The 14,748-nt window shown below is 39.0% G+C and overlaps 1 protein-coding gene across 1 annotated transcript in view; it reads right to left on the minus strand.

The window, feature by feature from the left end:
- Positions 1–14,748, minus strand: part of LOC124787783 (85/88 kDa calcium-independent phospholipase A2-like) — a 178,575-nt gene that overhangs the window by 48,434 nt on the left and 115,393 nt on the right. The window contains exon 9 of the mRNA XM_047254684.1: positions 11,263–11,448. Within this exon, the coding sequence (XP_047110640.1) occupies positions 11,263–11,448 (186 nt within the window). The remainder of the gene's footprint in view (positions 1–11,262; positions 11,449–14,748) is intronic.

Genomic DNA, 14,748 nt, shown 5'->3' on the forward strand with positions numbered 1-14,748 from the left:
AGGGATGGAATAGGGGAAACAGGAATGATGCTGAAATGGGCAAAAGAATGTGTTACATGGTTGTAAGGGAAACTGGATAAGAGAAAAAATATGTGTAAGAAATATGTAAAGACAAGCAAAAACATGAATAGGTCCACAAAAATACGCACAGATAGATGAAGATATGCACAAATACATAAAAGTATTCAAAAATGTGTGAGGCCCCATGAAAATATGTAACGATGTACACAAATATGTTATGAACATATAGAAATTGGGGGAAAAGGAATGGATGAGGCATGGGTGTACGTGTGTATTGCGCTAAGGTACAAGAGAGGGAAGGGTATGAGTTAGACCTAGGATCAAAAGTTCGTGTGGGCAGCAGGCAGGTGTGGAAAATAACACTCTAAATTACATCATGATGAGGGATGAAGTGGCAATCAATAGCAATAAATATAATTAAACAATGGAAAACTCCAGGTAGGAATATCAATAATATAGGAAAAGATGGATTGATAGTTATCGCAAAGAAGACACACTACGTTGCAGACAGGCATGATTAAAAGACCATTACATAAAGCTTTTGACCATGGCCTTTGTCAGCAAAAGAGAAACACACCCCTCTTCATACACACAAGCAAGCATATATCACGCATGGACAATCACCAACACCAGTATCTCGGGCCAGAATGCAATCATCATGTGGGGGTGCAAGCAGAAATCTGAAGAGGGTGGGGAAGGGGAAGGGATAGCAGTGTATGGGTGGGGGATGAGACAAACGCTGTCTGGCAGAGTGCGCAAGGACCCAGAATGCCAACAAATTCAGTGTCAGTAGGTTGTGGGGCAGGCGGGTGGGGAAGAAAGGAGTGAGAAAGGAGAGGAGCAGAGAAAGATGGGCAGATATATTTATTGGCAGACAGCAGCAAATGGAGAGGGTGGGATATGAGAGGGGAGTTGGGGGGGGGGGGGGGGGAGGGGGGAGGGAGATATGGCAAATTGGGTGGAAACAGTTGGGTGTAGACACAGTACGTTATTGTACTTCGAGACCAGGATTAATTACAGGAATAGAGAATTCTTTGTGCATATTTTTATGTATTTGTGCATATTTTTGTTTATTTGTCAAGTTCTCTGCATTTGTTTTATGTGTCTTTTCTCTTATCCGGTTCCTCTCACAACCATCAACACCTATTTGGCTCATTTCCTCATCAATCCCTGTTTCTTTTACACCATCCCTGCCACAGTAGACCCCTGCTCTATTTTTATGCACCAGTTCAGAAAAGTATCCCTTTCCACGGTTTAACCCCCATCACACATCCTATTTCTTAAATGTTGCCTAAACCATGGAACTCCCCCTCCCCCCCCCCCCCACACCACCTCAATGGTCCAACCATAAAATTCCTTTCTCTTTACCCCATCCCTCCCTTCACAATGACCTTCATCTTTTCAGGTTCTGCCGTCCCTGGCCTTCATAAACATGGAACTACAAAAATGCATCTTCATGGCACAGTCATCCCGGAACCACCTCTGTTCCCTCCGCAAGATACTGCTAATGTGCAATCCCTGCGGAACCACCTCTGTTCCCTCTGCAAGATACTGCTAATGTGCAATCCCTGCATTATACATATCACAGCCCTGAAGGCGAATCCCCTTGCACTCCAGCACCTGGAGGAGCTGTACGGATATCACCTCCATAAGTTTTCCAACCTCTTGATATCCTCCTGCTGCCTTGTAGCACCACTATCCAACCCATATCCAAGTGTTCCTCCTCCTCCATCCCTCATAGCACCTAAAACCTGCCTAGCTGGCCTTTTCAACTTGCTACAACCCTCAAAACTGTCTATCAAAACCCCACCAAATCTAGGGCCAAAATATTCCTGTAATATTCTTGTTAACCTTTCCACCAAAACCTCAGTTCCACAGAAGTTTAGTCCTATCCAAAGGCCTCAGCTTTAGCCTTACACCCAAATTTAACCATGCTGGACTTGTCAAAGACTCCCCCCCCCCCCCCTCTCCTTCTTCCAATCCTTGTTATGGAATCACTTCTTTCCCGCCAATCTCTCAATCAAACCACCCGAATTCCAACATCGTACTTTGCCTCACTCAATCCATACCACCATCCAATGGTGATCCTTCCTCTCTCCAACTTAACCACCCTCTGGTTACCTTCCAGGAATTCCTTACCTCCAATTTGGCCTCAACATCCTTCTCCAGGTCCCTTCCTCAGAACACCAACCTTTCAGAAGGAGAAAAAATAGCCATACACAACCTCATAACAAACCCTGACCTAGTCATACTACCAGCAGAAAAAAGTTTCACCACTGTTGTTATGAATCACAGTGACTAACTGGCAGAAGGATCTGCTAATTACCTGCTTTCTTCACCTATAAATGCTGCAAGAGTGATCCCATCCCATATGTCCAACACAACCTCCAACCCCTGCTCAAAGCCTTAGGCCCTTCCCAGAATCTCTCCCCTGAATCCATTTCCCTCCTCACCGCTATGACACCTTGCACACCCAATTTCTACTTGCTTCCAAAAAGCCATAAAACCAACAATCCTGGATGCCCCATTGTGGCTACTTTTAGTGCAAACACTAAAAGAATTCCATCCTTCGTTGACCAACACCTCCAACCAAGTGCCCTTAATATAGCCTCCCACATGAAATATACCAACCACTTCTTTCAGTGACTCTCCACCATCCCCATCCCTTTACCTCCTGGATACCAACCCTTCACTGTTTGTGCTACCTCTTTATACCACCAACATTCCCCATGCTGTGGTCTTACCACTATTGTACACTACTTTTCCCATCATTCTTCAGACTCCCAAACCCACTACCTTATATGCCTTATTCACTTCATGTTAACCCACAACTAATTCTCCTTCAAAAGGTAGGTATACAAACACCCGTGGCACAGCCATGGATACCTGCATGGGATCCTCCTATGCCAACCTATTCATGGGTCATCTAGAAGATACTTCCTAGCTTCCCAAAACAATGAAACCCTCATGGGGTTCTGGTTCACTGATTATATCTTCATGATCTGGACTCAGGGCCAAGACACCCTGTCTTCATTCCTTCACAACCTCAACACTTTCCTTTCCATCTCCTTTCCCCTGTTCCTCCTCAAGCCAACGTGCCACCTTCCTAGATGTTGACCTCCTCCTCTTTGATGGCTCCTTCTGCACCTCTGTCCACATTAAACCCACCAACCATGAACACTACCTGTATTTTGACGGTAGTTATCCCTTTCACACCCAAAAATCCTTACCCTACAGCCTGGCCACCTGTGGATGTTGTATCTGCAGTGACAAAAACTCTCCTGACCAGTATGCTAAGGGTCTCACCACGGCCTTCACTGGCCCTGTCAGCAAACAGATCACCTGTGCCATTTCTCGTCACACATCCAATCCTCAAACCCCCCCTCCCCCCCAAGAACCAGTCACAAAGGAGTGTCCCCTTTGTCACCCAACACCACTCCAGACTGGAATGACAGAACCACATCATTCATCATCAGGGTTTTGATTACCTATCATTGTGCCCCGAAATGAGGGACACACCTCATGACATCCTTCCCATCCCTCCTAAAGTGGTGGGCTGTCACCCACCCACCTTCACAATGTCCTAGTCCATCCCTATGCTACTCCCAATCCCAGCCCTTTGCCACAGGAATCATTACTCAGTGGAAGATACAGGTGCAAGACATGTCGAATCTAACCACCCAACACTTCGTATTCCAGTCCTGTCACAGGCTTATCCTACCCCATCAAGGGCTGGGCCAGCTGTGTATGCAGTCATGTCATATACCAGTTTTGTGGCAATCACTGCATAGCTTTTTATATTGGTATAACAATCTAAGAGCTGTCCAGCAGGGTGAATGTTCACTGCCAGATCATGAAGATATCATTAGTGAACCAGAACCACACTAGGGTTTCAGTGTTTTGGGAGGCTAAGAAGCCTCCTCTAAATGGCCCATGAACAGGCTGGCATAGGAGGCCCCCAAAGTCAAGAGCAAAGTAGCCTACCTGTGGCACAACACACAGCTTGACATAACATGCTTGATTTCAATGGCTGTTTCACTATCCAAGCCATTTGTATCCTCCCCTTCACCACTAGATTTATTGAACTTCACAGATGGAAGTTATCCTTACAACAAAGTCTCTGATCCCATATCTATCCCAGCCTGAACGTACGGTAACACGCTGTCACCACACCCTCCACCAACAGTTACCATCCTCTCTGTTGGATCGCCTCCTACTCATTCTTGTTTCCCACACTCTTTGTTTGCCACCACCTTCCAACGCACACTTCGATCTTTCCCAGCTCCTCTCCTTTTTGCTCCGTTTTCCCCCACCTTCTTACCCCATAACCACCTGAGGCTGTGCCTGTTGGCATTCTAGTCCCTGCACATTCTGCCGAATTACACTCTTCTCCCTTCCACCTGTACAATGCTATCCCTTCCCCTTCTCTGCCCCCTCCAGGCTGCTGCCTCCATTCCACATGATAGCTGCATTCTGGTCCAAGCTGCTGGAGTTGAAGGTCATGTGCGCATGAGGTGTGCTTGCTTGTGTGGCTTGTGTGAATGAATGGTGTGTGTTTCTCTTTCTTTTTCTGATGAAGGCTGTGGCTGAAATCTCATGTGTTAATGTATTTTATTTGTGCCTGTCTGCAACTAAAAGTCTCATCGTTACAGTAAGTAGCAATCTATCTTTTCCTACATTCATGATGTATGTCATAGAGGGATCAGTAAAAAAGCCAAAGAAAAATTTGGAGAAGGAATTAAAGTTCAGGCAGAAAAATAAAAAAACTAATGACATCGTAATTCTGTCACAGACAAGTAATGTGACATCCTCCTCTAGCATTACTTCAGTACTACAACAGTAGTTGTCGATACTGGTATTATTTTTCGAATTTTGAACAGGGTACCTCAGTTACTTTTCTGAGAATCTGCATATAATTTTATATACAGTATGTTCTATTTCAAGCTAAAACTTATGAAGAGGAATTATTTTATAAAATATTTTAGTTTCAATGTTATAATCGATAGGTACTAGTTCTTAAAGTTTTTTTTTTTTTTTTTTTTTTTTTTTTTTGGAAACGTTTGAAATTATGAATTATTTGCACACTTTTTCCTGTTCCGTTTACTATGTTTATTTCTGTATTCATTTATGAAATGATAATTAAAATAAATAATGTAATGAAAACTAGTAGGAATTCATTTGTTAAGGAAAGATGTAAACCCTTTGGAATATTGTTTTTTCCGCAGAGTGTGAGAGTTGTAAGCTTGCCTGTGATGTGATCAAATGTATTTTTGTATAATAGGTGTGAACAATGTAATTTTGTCTTTGTTAATGTGAAAAATCAAAATACTGTATGATATACTATAATTTAAGAAAGTCAGTGGAAAATATATTTACATACAAAATTCTGCAACAACAATCTTCCAGTTTATCTAGTTCAACCAACTGTGAGGACCTAATGTTAAATTTTCAACTTCAAGAATCAGACCCCTACACACGAAGAACCTGAGCCATCTCAACATGCCAAGCAAAGTAAACTTGAAAGTTTATTGTAATCTTTGCTCCTCTCAAATCTTCATAAAATACTGCTTATTAATTACTTGGACTGGGCATTGTTTAATGTGGACGTTTAGATGGAAGAATGAAAGAGAGGGGGGATTATAGGCAGGAAAGGACTTGGAAGTGCAGCTGAACGGAATGGTCAATGAGGATAGAAGAATGACATTAACAAAACCAAAACAATGGTAATGGAATGTAGTCGAATTAAATCAGACGATCAGAGGGAATTAGATTACAAAACGAGATTCTAAAGGTAGTAGGTGAGTTTTGCTATATGGGCTGTAAAATAGCTCATGATGGTTGAAGTAGAGAGGATATAAAATCTAGATTGACAATGGCAAGGAAAATGATTCTGAAATAAAGAAATCTGTTAACAAAAAATATAAATTTAAGTGTTAGGAAGCCTTTTCTGAAGGTATTTGCTTGGAATGTACCATGGTATGGAAGTGAAATGTGGACACTAAACAATTCAGTCAAGAAGGTAACAGAATCTTTTAAAATGTGGTACTACAGAAGAATGCTGAAGATTAGATAGGCTGATCACATAAATAATAAGGAGGCACTGAATAGAATTTGGGAGAAAAGAAATATGTCACTTAGCTTGACTAAAACAAGGGATCAGTCAATAGGATACATTCCGAAACATCAAGGAATCATCAGCTTAATATTTGAAGGAAGTGTGAGAGGGGAGGGAGGGTGGATAGGTGGGTGGGGGTGGGATGTAATAATTACAGAGGGAGGGTAGGAGATAAGTACAGAAGCGGGTTCACATGGATGTGGGTTGCAGTAGTTATTCGGAGATAAAGCAGCTTGTACAGGACGGAGAGCCGCATAATCCAGTCCTCAGACTGAAGACCACAACAACGAGAGAGTAGAAAATGTAGTTGAGATGGAAGGCAAGAATTCAGAAGCAGGCAAACAAAGGGAAGGGAAAACAGTAGGTGAACGTGGACTGGGGGGAAAAGAACAAAAAGGGTAGCAACCTGGTACAATTTTGCAGACAGCAGTATTTAAACATTGCTAACACTTTGTTTAAGAATTATGGAAGGAGGTTACGTTTGTGGAAAAGAGCTGGAGACACTGGAAGGTTTCTGATAGATTATATAATGGTGACAGAGAGATTTTGAACTGCAAAATTTTTCCAGAGGCACATGTGGACTCTGAGATTGCTGAGAGTTTCAAAGGAATCACTGAGCAATGACTGGCTGAAAATAGGGGAGAAGCATGCAACAGAAGATGGATTAGTAGCTTTCAGAGATGAAATGATCAAATAAGGAAAAAGGCAAGGTCCAGCAACAATACTTGGTCAACACATGAGATGTTGAATATATAAAATTATGAAATACAATTGCTGGTCAATACCTGCCTTTTAAAGAAATGTTGGTTCTGACAATGGACATGTATAAAATTACACACATTATCCTAGTTTTTGGAACAAACAGTTCCTTCCTTTGGGAGGAGAGAGGATGGATGAGGAAGGTTACTCAGACCCAAAAATGAGGGAGACCTACCTGTAGTGAGCATGTGAGGAATACTTGTACTGGCTGAATGACACAGACACAACTTACAACACATGAACCACCCTCACTGTTTCATTACAGCCAGTATCTCTCTTTCTTTTCAGACTTCTTGCAGCATCACAAATTACGAATGGTGACAATGCTGTCTTTTTGGCCTGAATGATGAGAGGCAAACATTCATATTTCAACATTTTAATATATTTCCAATATTTATGTAAAAGTGTTGTTTCTTCAATTCATGAGAAACTGAAGGGTATTGTAACAATGCAGTACCATTTACTACATTTGCAGAAAACCTTCACAATGCCAGACAATGCAGTAGTTTAATTGAAGAGCAGCAATTACGATAAGCTTGCACCATTTTATCAATAGATTTTATCAACATATTTTGTTAGACCAGTGAAATAATCATTGTTTGTAAGCAATTTGTTAGTACTGTACTTGTCTATCGAAAGATACAGTTTGTATTTTGTATTCCACTTGTACTAATCACTTGGTGACAACAATTTTCTGTAAAGAGAATCTGAATACACTGAAATGCAAGACATGACTGTTGTAGGAAAAGGATTGTGTGTGGGGGCAGGGGTCACCATTCCTTATTTTCTGAAGAAATTTATTTATCTTTTGAAACAGAGGACTACCTACTGTTATTAAGCTCCCAGCTCGAGATCCATATACTTGAGTCTCAAGGGGAGAAAGAGTTACAAAGAGACAAAAAAATAGCCTTGGTGATGAACAGCTCTACTTCCTGCGACACTTTAGCCTCATTTTCCCAACTCAAATCCAATGTCTTCCTTGGTATTAAACTCCATCTCATTGAAACTCATATCCAAAAGTCAATCCTTTTTAAACCAATCAAAAAGCAATAACACCTCAACTTCAAAAGCTGCCACATCAACTGCTCCCTTCTCTACAGTACAACTACAATAAATGTATCTGCTGCACACCAAATCTCTCAACGTCTATACCAACCTCCCTCAGGCTTTGTTCTTGCACACCTATCCTAAAACCAAAGGAAAAGAAAGGAAGAGTAGGGTTTAATGCTCTGTTGATGAAAAGGTGATTGGAAATTATTAGCTCTGACTGGGGATGGATAGAGAATAAAATTTCCCATGTTATTTCAAAGAAACCAGTCCGGCATTCACCTTAAGTAATTTTGGGGAAATTGGGGAGAACCAAAGTCATAAGAGATGGAGAAGCTTTTCCCTCACCTCTGACTAACCCAGTCCCTTTTTTTTTTTTTTTTTTTTTTTTTTTTTTTTTTTTTTTAAAAAAAAAAGAGTTACACTGGCATCAAATGTTTCAATACATTACCTTGCAAAGGATATCACTCACTCAAATGAAGGCCTTTACCTGATACCCTTCCCTCACTACCCATTGTCACCTTCTGCTACCCTCTAACCTCTTTAACATCCTTGTCAAGCCATATGACGTACCCAGGCTAATATCCAACCAAGTTCCTACTCATACCATGTTTTTTATTGTAAAACTGTCCCATATATCCACCCCCTATCACTTATGCCAGAGATATCATTATCAAATCCTACAACATCAAAGGCATAGCAACATACTAAACATCCTTGTCGTTTATCAGTTAATGTGTATTCACTGCATTGCTTTTTACCATACTAGCCCAAATATAAGCTGCACTTTTTCTTAAAAATTTGGTCACATAAATTAGGGCATGTCGTATCTGTACAACACTACAAATACTATATTTATTTTGTATCAAAGAAACTTCAACTGCAGTGACTGTCCCATAAATTCAAATAACCAAGTAACTAGTGTTTAGAAATTAATCAATGTACATACGGCAAAAAAATATATAACTGTCTTTAATTATTGGCATTTCACTTAGGTGGTGATTATTTCTGTGTCCACAGTTCTGTTATTTTACATGACAGGGCAGGCACATTTTTTCTGTAATTAAAGAGAAAATTTTATTTTCACCAATGAATAACATCAATAGAAAATCATCAACAAACTTCAGAATTCAGTACAGTTATGACGCAAACTTAAAATCCACAGATTTTTGTAATTTGAAGAGCACATCTAATAGAGAAGCTGACAAAATGTGAGACATGGATGAATCTAATGCGTGGCATCTGACTGCATTGGAGTATAAACTGGAAAACTGATGTTTCATCAAAGAACCATGCATGTGGCACAAAGCCAAAAAATATCGTGAGAGTTCTTTCCTTTACACAAGATTAGAGGAAATGCAAGGTACCTAACTCCCGACAAAGAATTCAAGTAAAAGCTTTGGAAATTGCGAAGAACATACCACAGACGGTATTCTGTGGGGATATCAGATTGTGATGCAGATTTATGCACAGAAGTTGTCCCACTATTTGAAGAAGTAGTTTATTAGCACAAAGACTGCTAAAATATTTTACCAAGACTCTCAACAACTTCCAGTGGCATGTAATGTTATACTCATACCCTCTACACCAGATTGGCATCCCTCCTTTTGGACATGCCAAGCAACAAGACAGTGGACTTCAAGGGGGCAAAAAGTGTCGCATTAAGAACAACTGAAATAATAATAATAATAATAATTACTTCAATATTACCAGTTAATGCAGAGGAAGGAAAGCTGCTGCCTATTGCCACTCTGAAGCATATATATTTGCCTAAAGCAAATTTTTCTGAAGGTTTAGTGACTTGTGCTCAAGAAAAAGGCTGGATGACAACTGAATTAATAATAGACTAGCTAGCTATTTGGAATCATAGGTCTGGCACACTGCTCAGCAAGAAGTTACGCTAATGTTGTACACATTTCAGGTGACCTTATACCCGAAATGAAGAATGAAACCGTTGCATCAGAGGCAGACCTACTCATTATACCTGGAGGTATGACGTCTAAACTGCAGGTGCTTGATATCACAACAATGCCAACTGAAAGATCATTTCCAAAAACATTATTTGATTAGCTTTTACAGGGGGGTCATGCTCTCACTCCGTCTGGCAAGACTGAAAAGCCATCTGTCAACCTTATGTGTAAGTGCATTCTTCATGGCACAAAACATCACCAGAGTCTATAATCAAAATGTTGAAGAAGAGCTCTGTAGTGGTAGTGAGGGCAACATATTTTGGGGGCAGAGTGACGAAAATTCAGACAGAGATGAAACAAATATTGGTAGTGAAGTGAGTAGTGACATATGCCCAGGCAGTGACTAGCACTTATCTGCATTATAACATAAAAACTGTAATTAAGAATCACCATATTGTGAACAGTTTTTGTAAATATGTAATGTGACAAATTTCTTCCCCCCTCCTCCCCCCCCCCCTTAAAAAAATTTTTTTGGCTGCAGCTTATATTTGAGCCAATACAGTATATGGCAAACTGAGTGCATAAACAGACACAAAAGAACTGCCTGCCTTAGGTACAAATAACCTGTTACTGCGCATGCTCTCCCATGTGACTCAATGGACATGAGTGCCTGCTACACCAGAGGGACCGTTTCAGTCCTCCCATCCACCCAATACTAGTATCCCTGAATTCTGGAGATAGGAACTTGCTCTCCAACATACTGTTGCATCCTGCAACCCTCCTTGAAAACATCTACATTTTCTCCTTTCCATCTGTTTTTTAAAAAATATCCTTATCTACTGTACTTTTTACATTTTTTCCCTTTATCCCTCTCTCCCCCTCTCATATATCTCTCTTCTCCCCCTCCTTATCACCTGCCTCCTCCTTGGTATTAATTTCACTATCCATTCCATTTATCATTTCTCTTCCTCTCAGTCCATCTTTATTTCTCACTCTTTCTCCTACCAACTCAGGAATGAAGCTGGAACAGTGCTTACCAACATGCTTTTTCACCTCCCACACTCTCAGATGGCTCGTCTTTCATGTCTGTCTCATCTCATTCTCGCAACTGGTGGCCCACTCTCAACTTAGGTGCTAAGTAACTTGCTGCTCCTCCTCAACTCTATGCCTTTTTCCTCTCTGTGGAAGAAACTAACAGGTCTGAAAGCTTGGAATTGTTATTTCACTTTCAAAAATGTCTGACAGCAATCCTGGAATTTCACTTCCTGAGAGTAAGTACTGGACAGCCACTCCGTCTCCTTATCATTTTACCATTAACTGAGAATCAAATTTATTGAAACACAAACAGTTCACAAGCAAAAAAATCTAAAAGTTACCCTCTGCTAAAATATAACAACTGACACAACTAACCTAAAGTATGATGGTGCTGCTCCAGTAGCACGTGCTGCCATCCACACAAGTTGTTCTTCAGGTATTGGAGGAGCCAAGAAGAAGCCTGTATGTTGAACACCCAGGATACTGCTTGGAGACTCATAATTTCGGAAGATATGAAGATCAACTGGCTTTCTATCTGCCAAAACACCCGTAATGAAGAGTCTGTAACCATCCAGAGAAAGATTTTGTTTTTGTAATTTCTGTCTGATTTGTCTGAAACACTGGGCTACATGGACAAAATAAGCAGAAAATACTTTTTATTTCTGATGTCATTGGCAAATTATATTTAACCTCACAATGTTTACTTATTTCTGAAATTTAGTTATATTATTCAATCGGCAGTAATGCACTCATTATTTATTTAAATTATTACGAAGTCAGAGATGTGCTCTCCTTTGAAATAAAATGACATACTACAGTCCCTGAAAATACTACTGTTACTTTTCTTTACTAGTAAATAAAAAAAACAGAATCCTAAATATAGATCTTAAGGAAAAAGTGCTTGGATGTACAAAAAGGAGAATGCAGAAATGTAATAGGAGTTTAAGAGTGAAAACCAACTGATTTAATACAATCCATAGTTTTTTCCCTAATAACATAAATACTTTATTTCCTTAATCTCATCTGTATGGTATAATTATTTTATAGGTATGTTGTACAAGCCACACACACACAAACACAATGCAATATTAAAAGTATTGTATTTCTCAGCATAGTTAATACAGGTAGCAGCTGACAAGAAAGTAAACATAATTTATGTATCACTTCAAACAGATCTTGTAAAAGACATATCATCATCATCATCATCATCATCATCATGTGATGGAATAATTACTCTGTATGACAACCATGTGCTGGAAAATGAATATAATGTAATGTATAAGAGAACTAATATTGGTTATAGCCCACAGGCTGTGTACAAAAGAAATGTCATGGATAATTTTTAAATCTCCTTTAATTTTTTCTCAGACAAAAGTTGGGAAGTGAGGACTTCTTCCTATTGTACTCACTTCGACTGTTGCTTGCAAAATGGTTGAAGGTATGTATATTGTGCTCTACATACTTTCTCATTTATTGAATAATAATAATAATAATAATAATAATAATAATAATAATAATAATAATAATCTTTTTTTGTTAAATATGCATGCAATCATTTTCAGAATTCCTTTGCCAAGAATAGATTAATTTTGTTGTTGGAGTTCTACGTAAGAAATCCATTTATCAGGACTGTGCACACATTGTTTGACAGCACAATTATCAATAACTTTTTGTGTCGTGTACATACAAAATTGAACGTGTGCATTCTTTTTTATGAAGTCCCATTCAATACTCATTACCTCTTTTATGTGGAAATCATTACAGCATTTTCACGATCAAGATGCTTTTAAATAATGATGTGCAACAGCCACCAGAGCATGATCCACCAAAAAGCACAGATAAAGAGCAATGGTACAGAAAGTGCAATGAAGCTGATGAAATACAATATATGATCATAAATTCCAATTTGATGCATGTTAATGTAGTAATCGCATCATGTCTTTGCATTTGTGATGTGCCTTTTCTGAAGCAACCCTATCTTAATGCATTGCATTCTTTTTAGCAGATTTAGTATTTCTTTCACTTTTTATTCTGCTAGTAATTAAGGATATATTACACATTGAATAAGCACTGACAATGCCTATAACGGGCAGTCAAATGGAAACGAGACTCAAACATAATCACTCTGGCTGTTAACACATTTATCCCAAGTGAGACAACATGGCCAATGTCATGGAAAAATATTTTCAGTTGCTTACAGAACCAACTACAAGCAGGTGCGTACACCTTCATCCAAATCAAATCAGCAGCCACAAATGTGTTTCTTCAGGGCACAAAAAATATGGAAACTGAATGGAGAGATCGGGAATGTGTAAGGGCTTCCCAGCGAAACTTTTCCAGCATAGTCAAAACAATCTGGGCAACTTGTGCTCGCCCATTCCATAGGCAATTGCAAACATTTTTCATTAAGGTACTGACCATCTTGTCTCACACTGGGATGAATGTGTTAAGAGTTAAGTTCACTGCTTTTCAAATAATAAACAGTTTACAAACTTTTTTCCATGTATCATGTTTTCATTTCACTGCCTTTTTATAGTGCATTCTTATCCTCTAAAAAATTTATAAATATGTGGTGTGCTATTACTAAAAAAATCTTCTGATTGGGACTAGTGTTCAGCAATCTATGTGCACAGTTAATGAGTGGGACGCACAGTTCATATGCATATAGTGCATAACAGGAAAGGAAAGAGGAGAAAAGCTGTACATGTTTTAATACTAAATTTCACAAAACTAGGTACCTTCCAAATTGAATTTGCAGTTTTCGAAATGCAGCTGTGAGACAGACAAAACGTAATGTCAGCAGGTTTGGAGACTGAAAAATATCTTTGGTTTTGTTCTGTCACAGCACTCTTTGTTGCTAGTATAAAACGGATTCCATTTAATGGCACTATTAGATGAAAGTCAAAACATAAAAACTAAGTGAAAAACTTCCATTCTCAGGCTATATATGACATTATCCATTGGTTGGCTATACCATCAGTACCATAAAACTTCAATTTATCTAGCAGAATACTGTGAGTTACAATACCTTAGCAATTGCCTACAAATCCAACAGCAGAAAATAAGCAAAGAGACAAGATCAAAGTGAAAAATTCAGTAGCATCTCGAGGATTTGCAAATAAACTTACTTCACAATCTACTCTATGGTCAACAGCAAGGCTGGATTGGGTGATGATTAAGATATCACAGGCTGATATAAGAACACAAATAAATATCAACATAACAGCACACAACATTGTGCAACTAAACAAACATAACAGCAAGATCAGTTGCGCACACTCCACTGCATGCAGTTAGTTTCGTATTACATGGATCATTTTGCATGATAAATTGTAATGTAGAATTAATCATTTTACATTCACATTGCAAATCAATTAGTAAACATGGCTACATGCTGACATTTATAATCTCTCTCTCTCTCTCTTCATTCTACTTTTCTTTCTTTTCCTTTTTTAAAAACAGATGTGAGTTGGTAATTCCCATCCACCACCTTTCACACATTACAGTAACAGAAATTCTTCTATGGAATGGGAAGTGTTGTCAAGGAGAAACCTTCTCAGTTTGCTTTCATTATTTACTTTGTTTTTTGTCAGACATCTTATATCACTGGGTAAGTGATCAAGAACTTTGGAGCAGCATTAAGCACTCCTTTTCATTCTAAACACAACCTTAATGCAGACTAATGAATGTCATTAGTAATTCTCGTATTTTAATTATCTCCATCATTGTTCCTTTTGAAATGTAGTGGATTATTTACAACAAACTTCATGAGGGAACAAATATACTGTGAAGCAGTAGTCAGAATGCCCAACTCCTTAAACAGATGTCTACAAGATGATTGTAAGTGAGCAGCACAAATTA

The sequence above is a fragment of the Schistocerca piceifrons genome, chromosome 3 (assembly GCF_021461385.2).
Source record: "Schistocerca piceifrons isolate TAMUIC-IGC-003096 chromosome 3, iqSchPice1.1, whole genome shotgun sequence".
NCBI lineage: Eukaryota > Metazoa > Arthropoda > Insecta > Orthoptera > Acrididae > Schistocerca > Schistocerca piceifrons.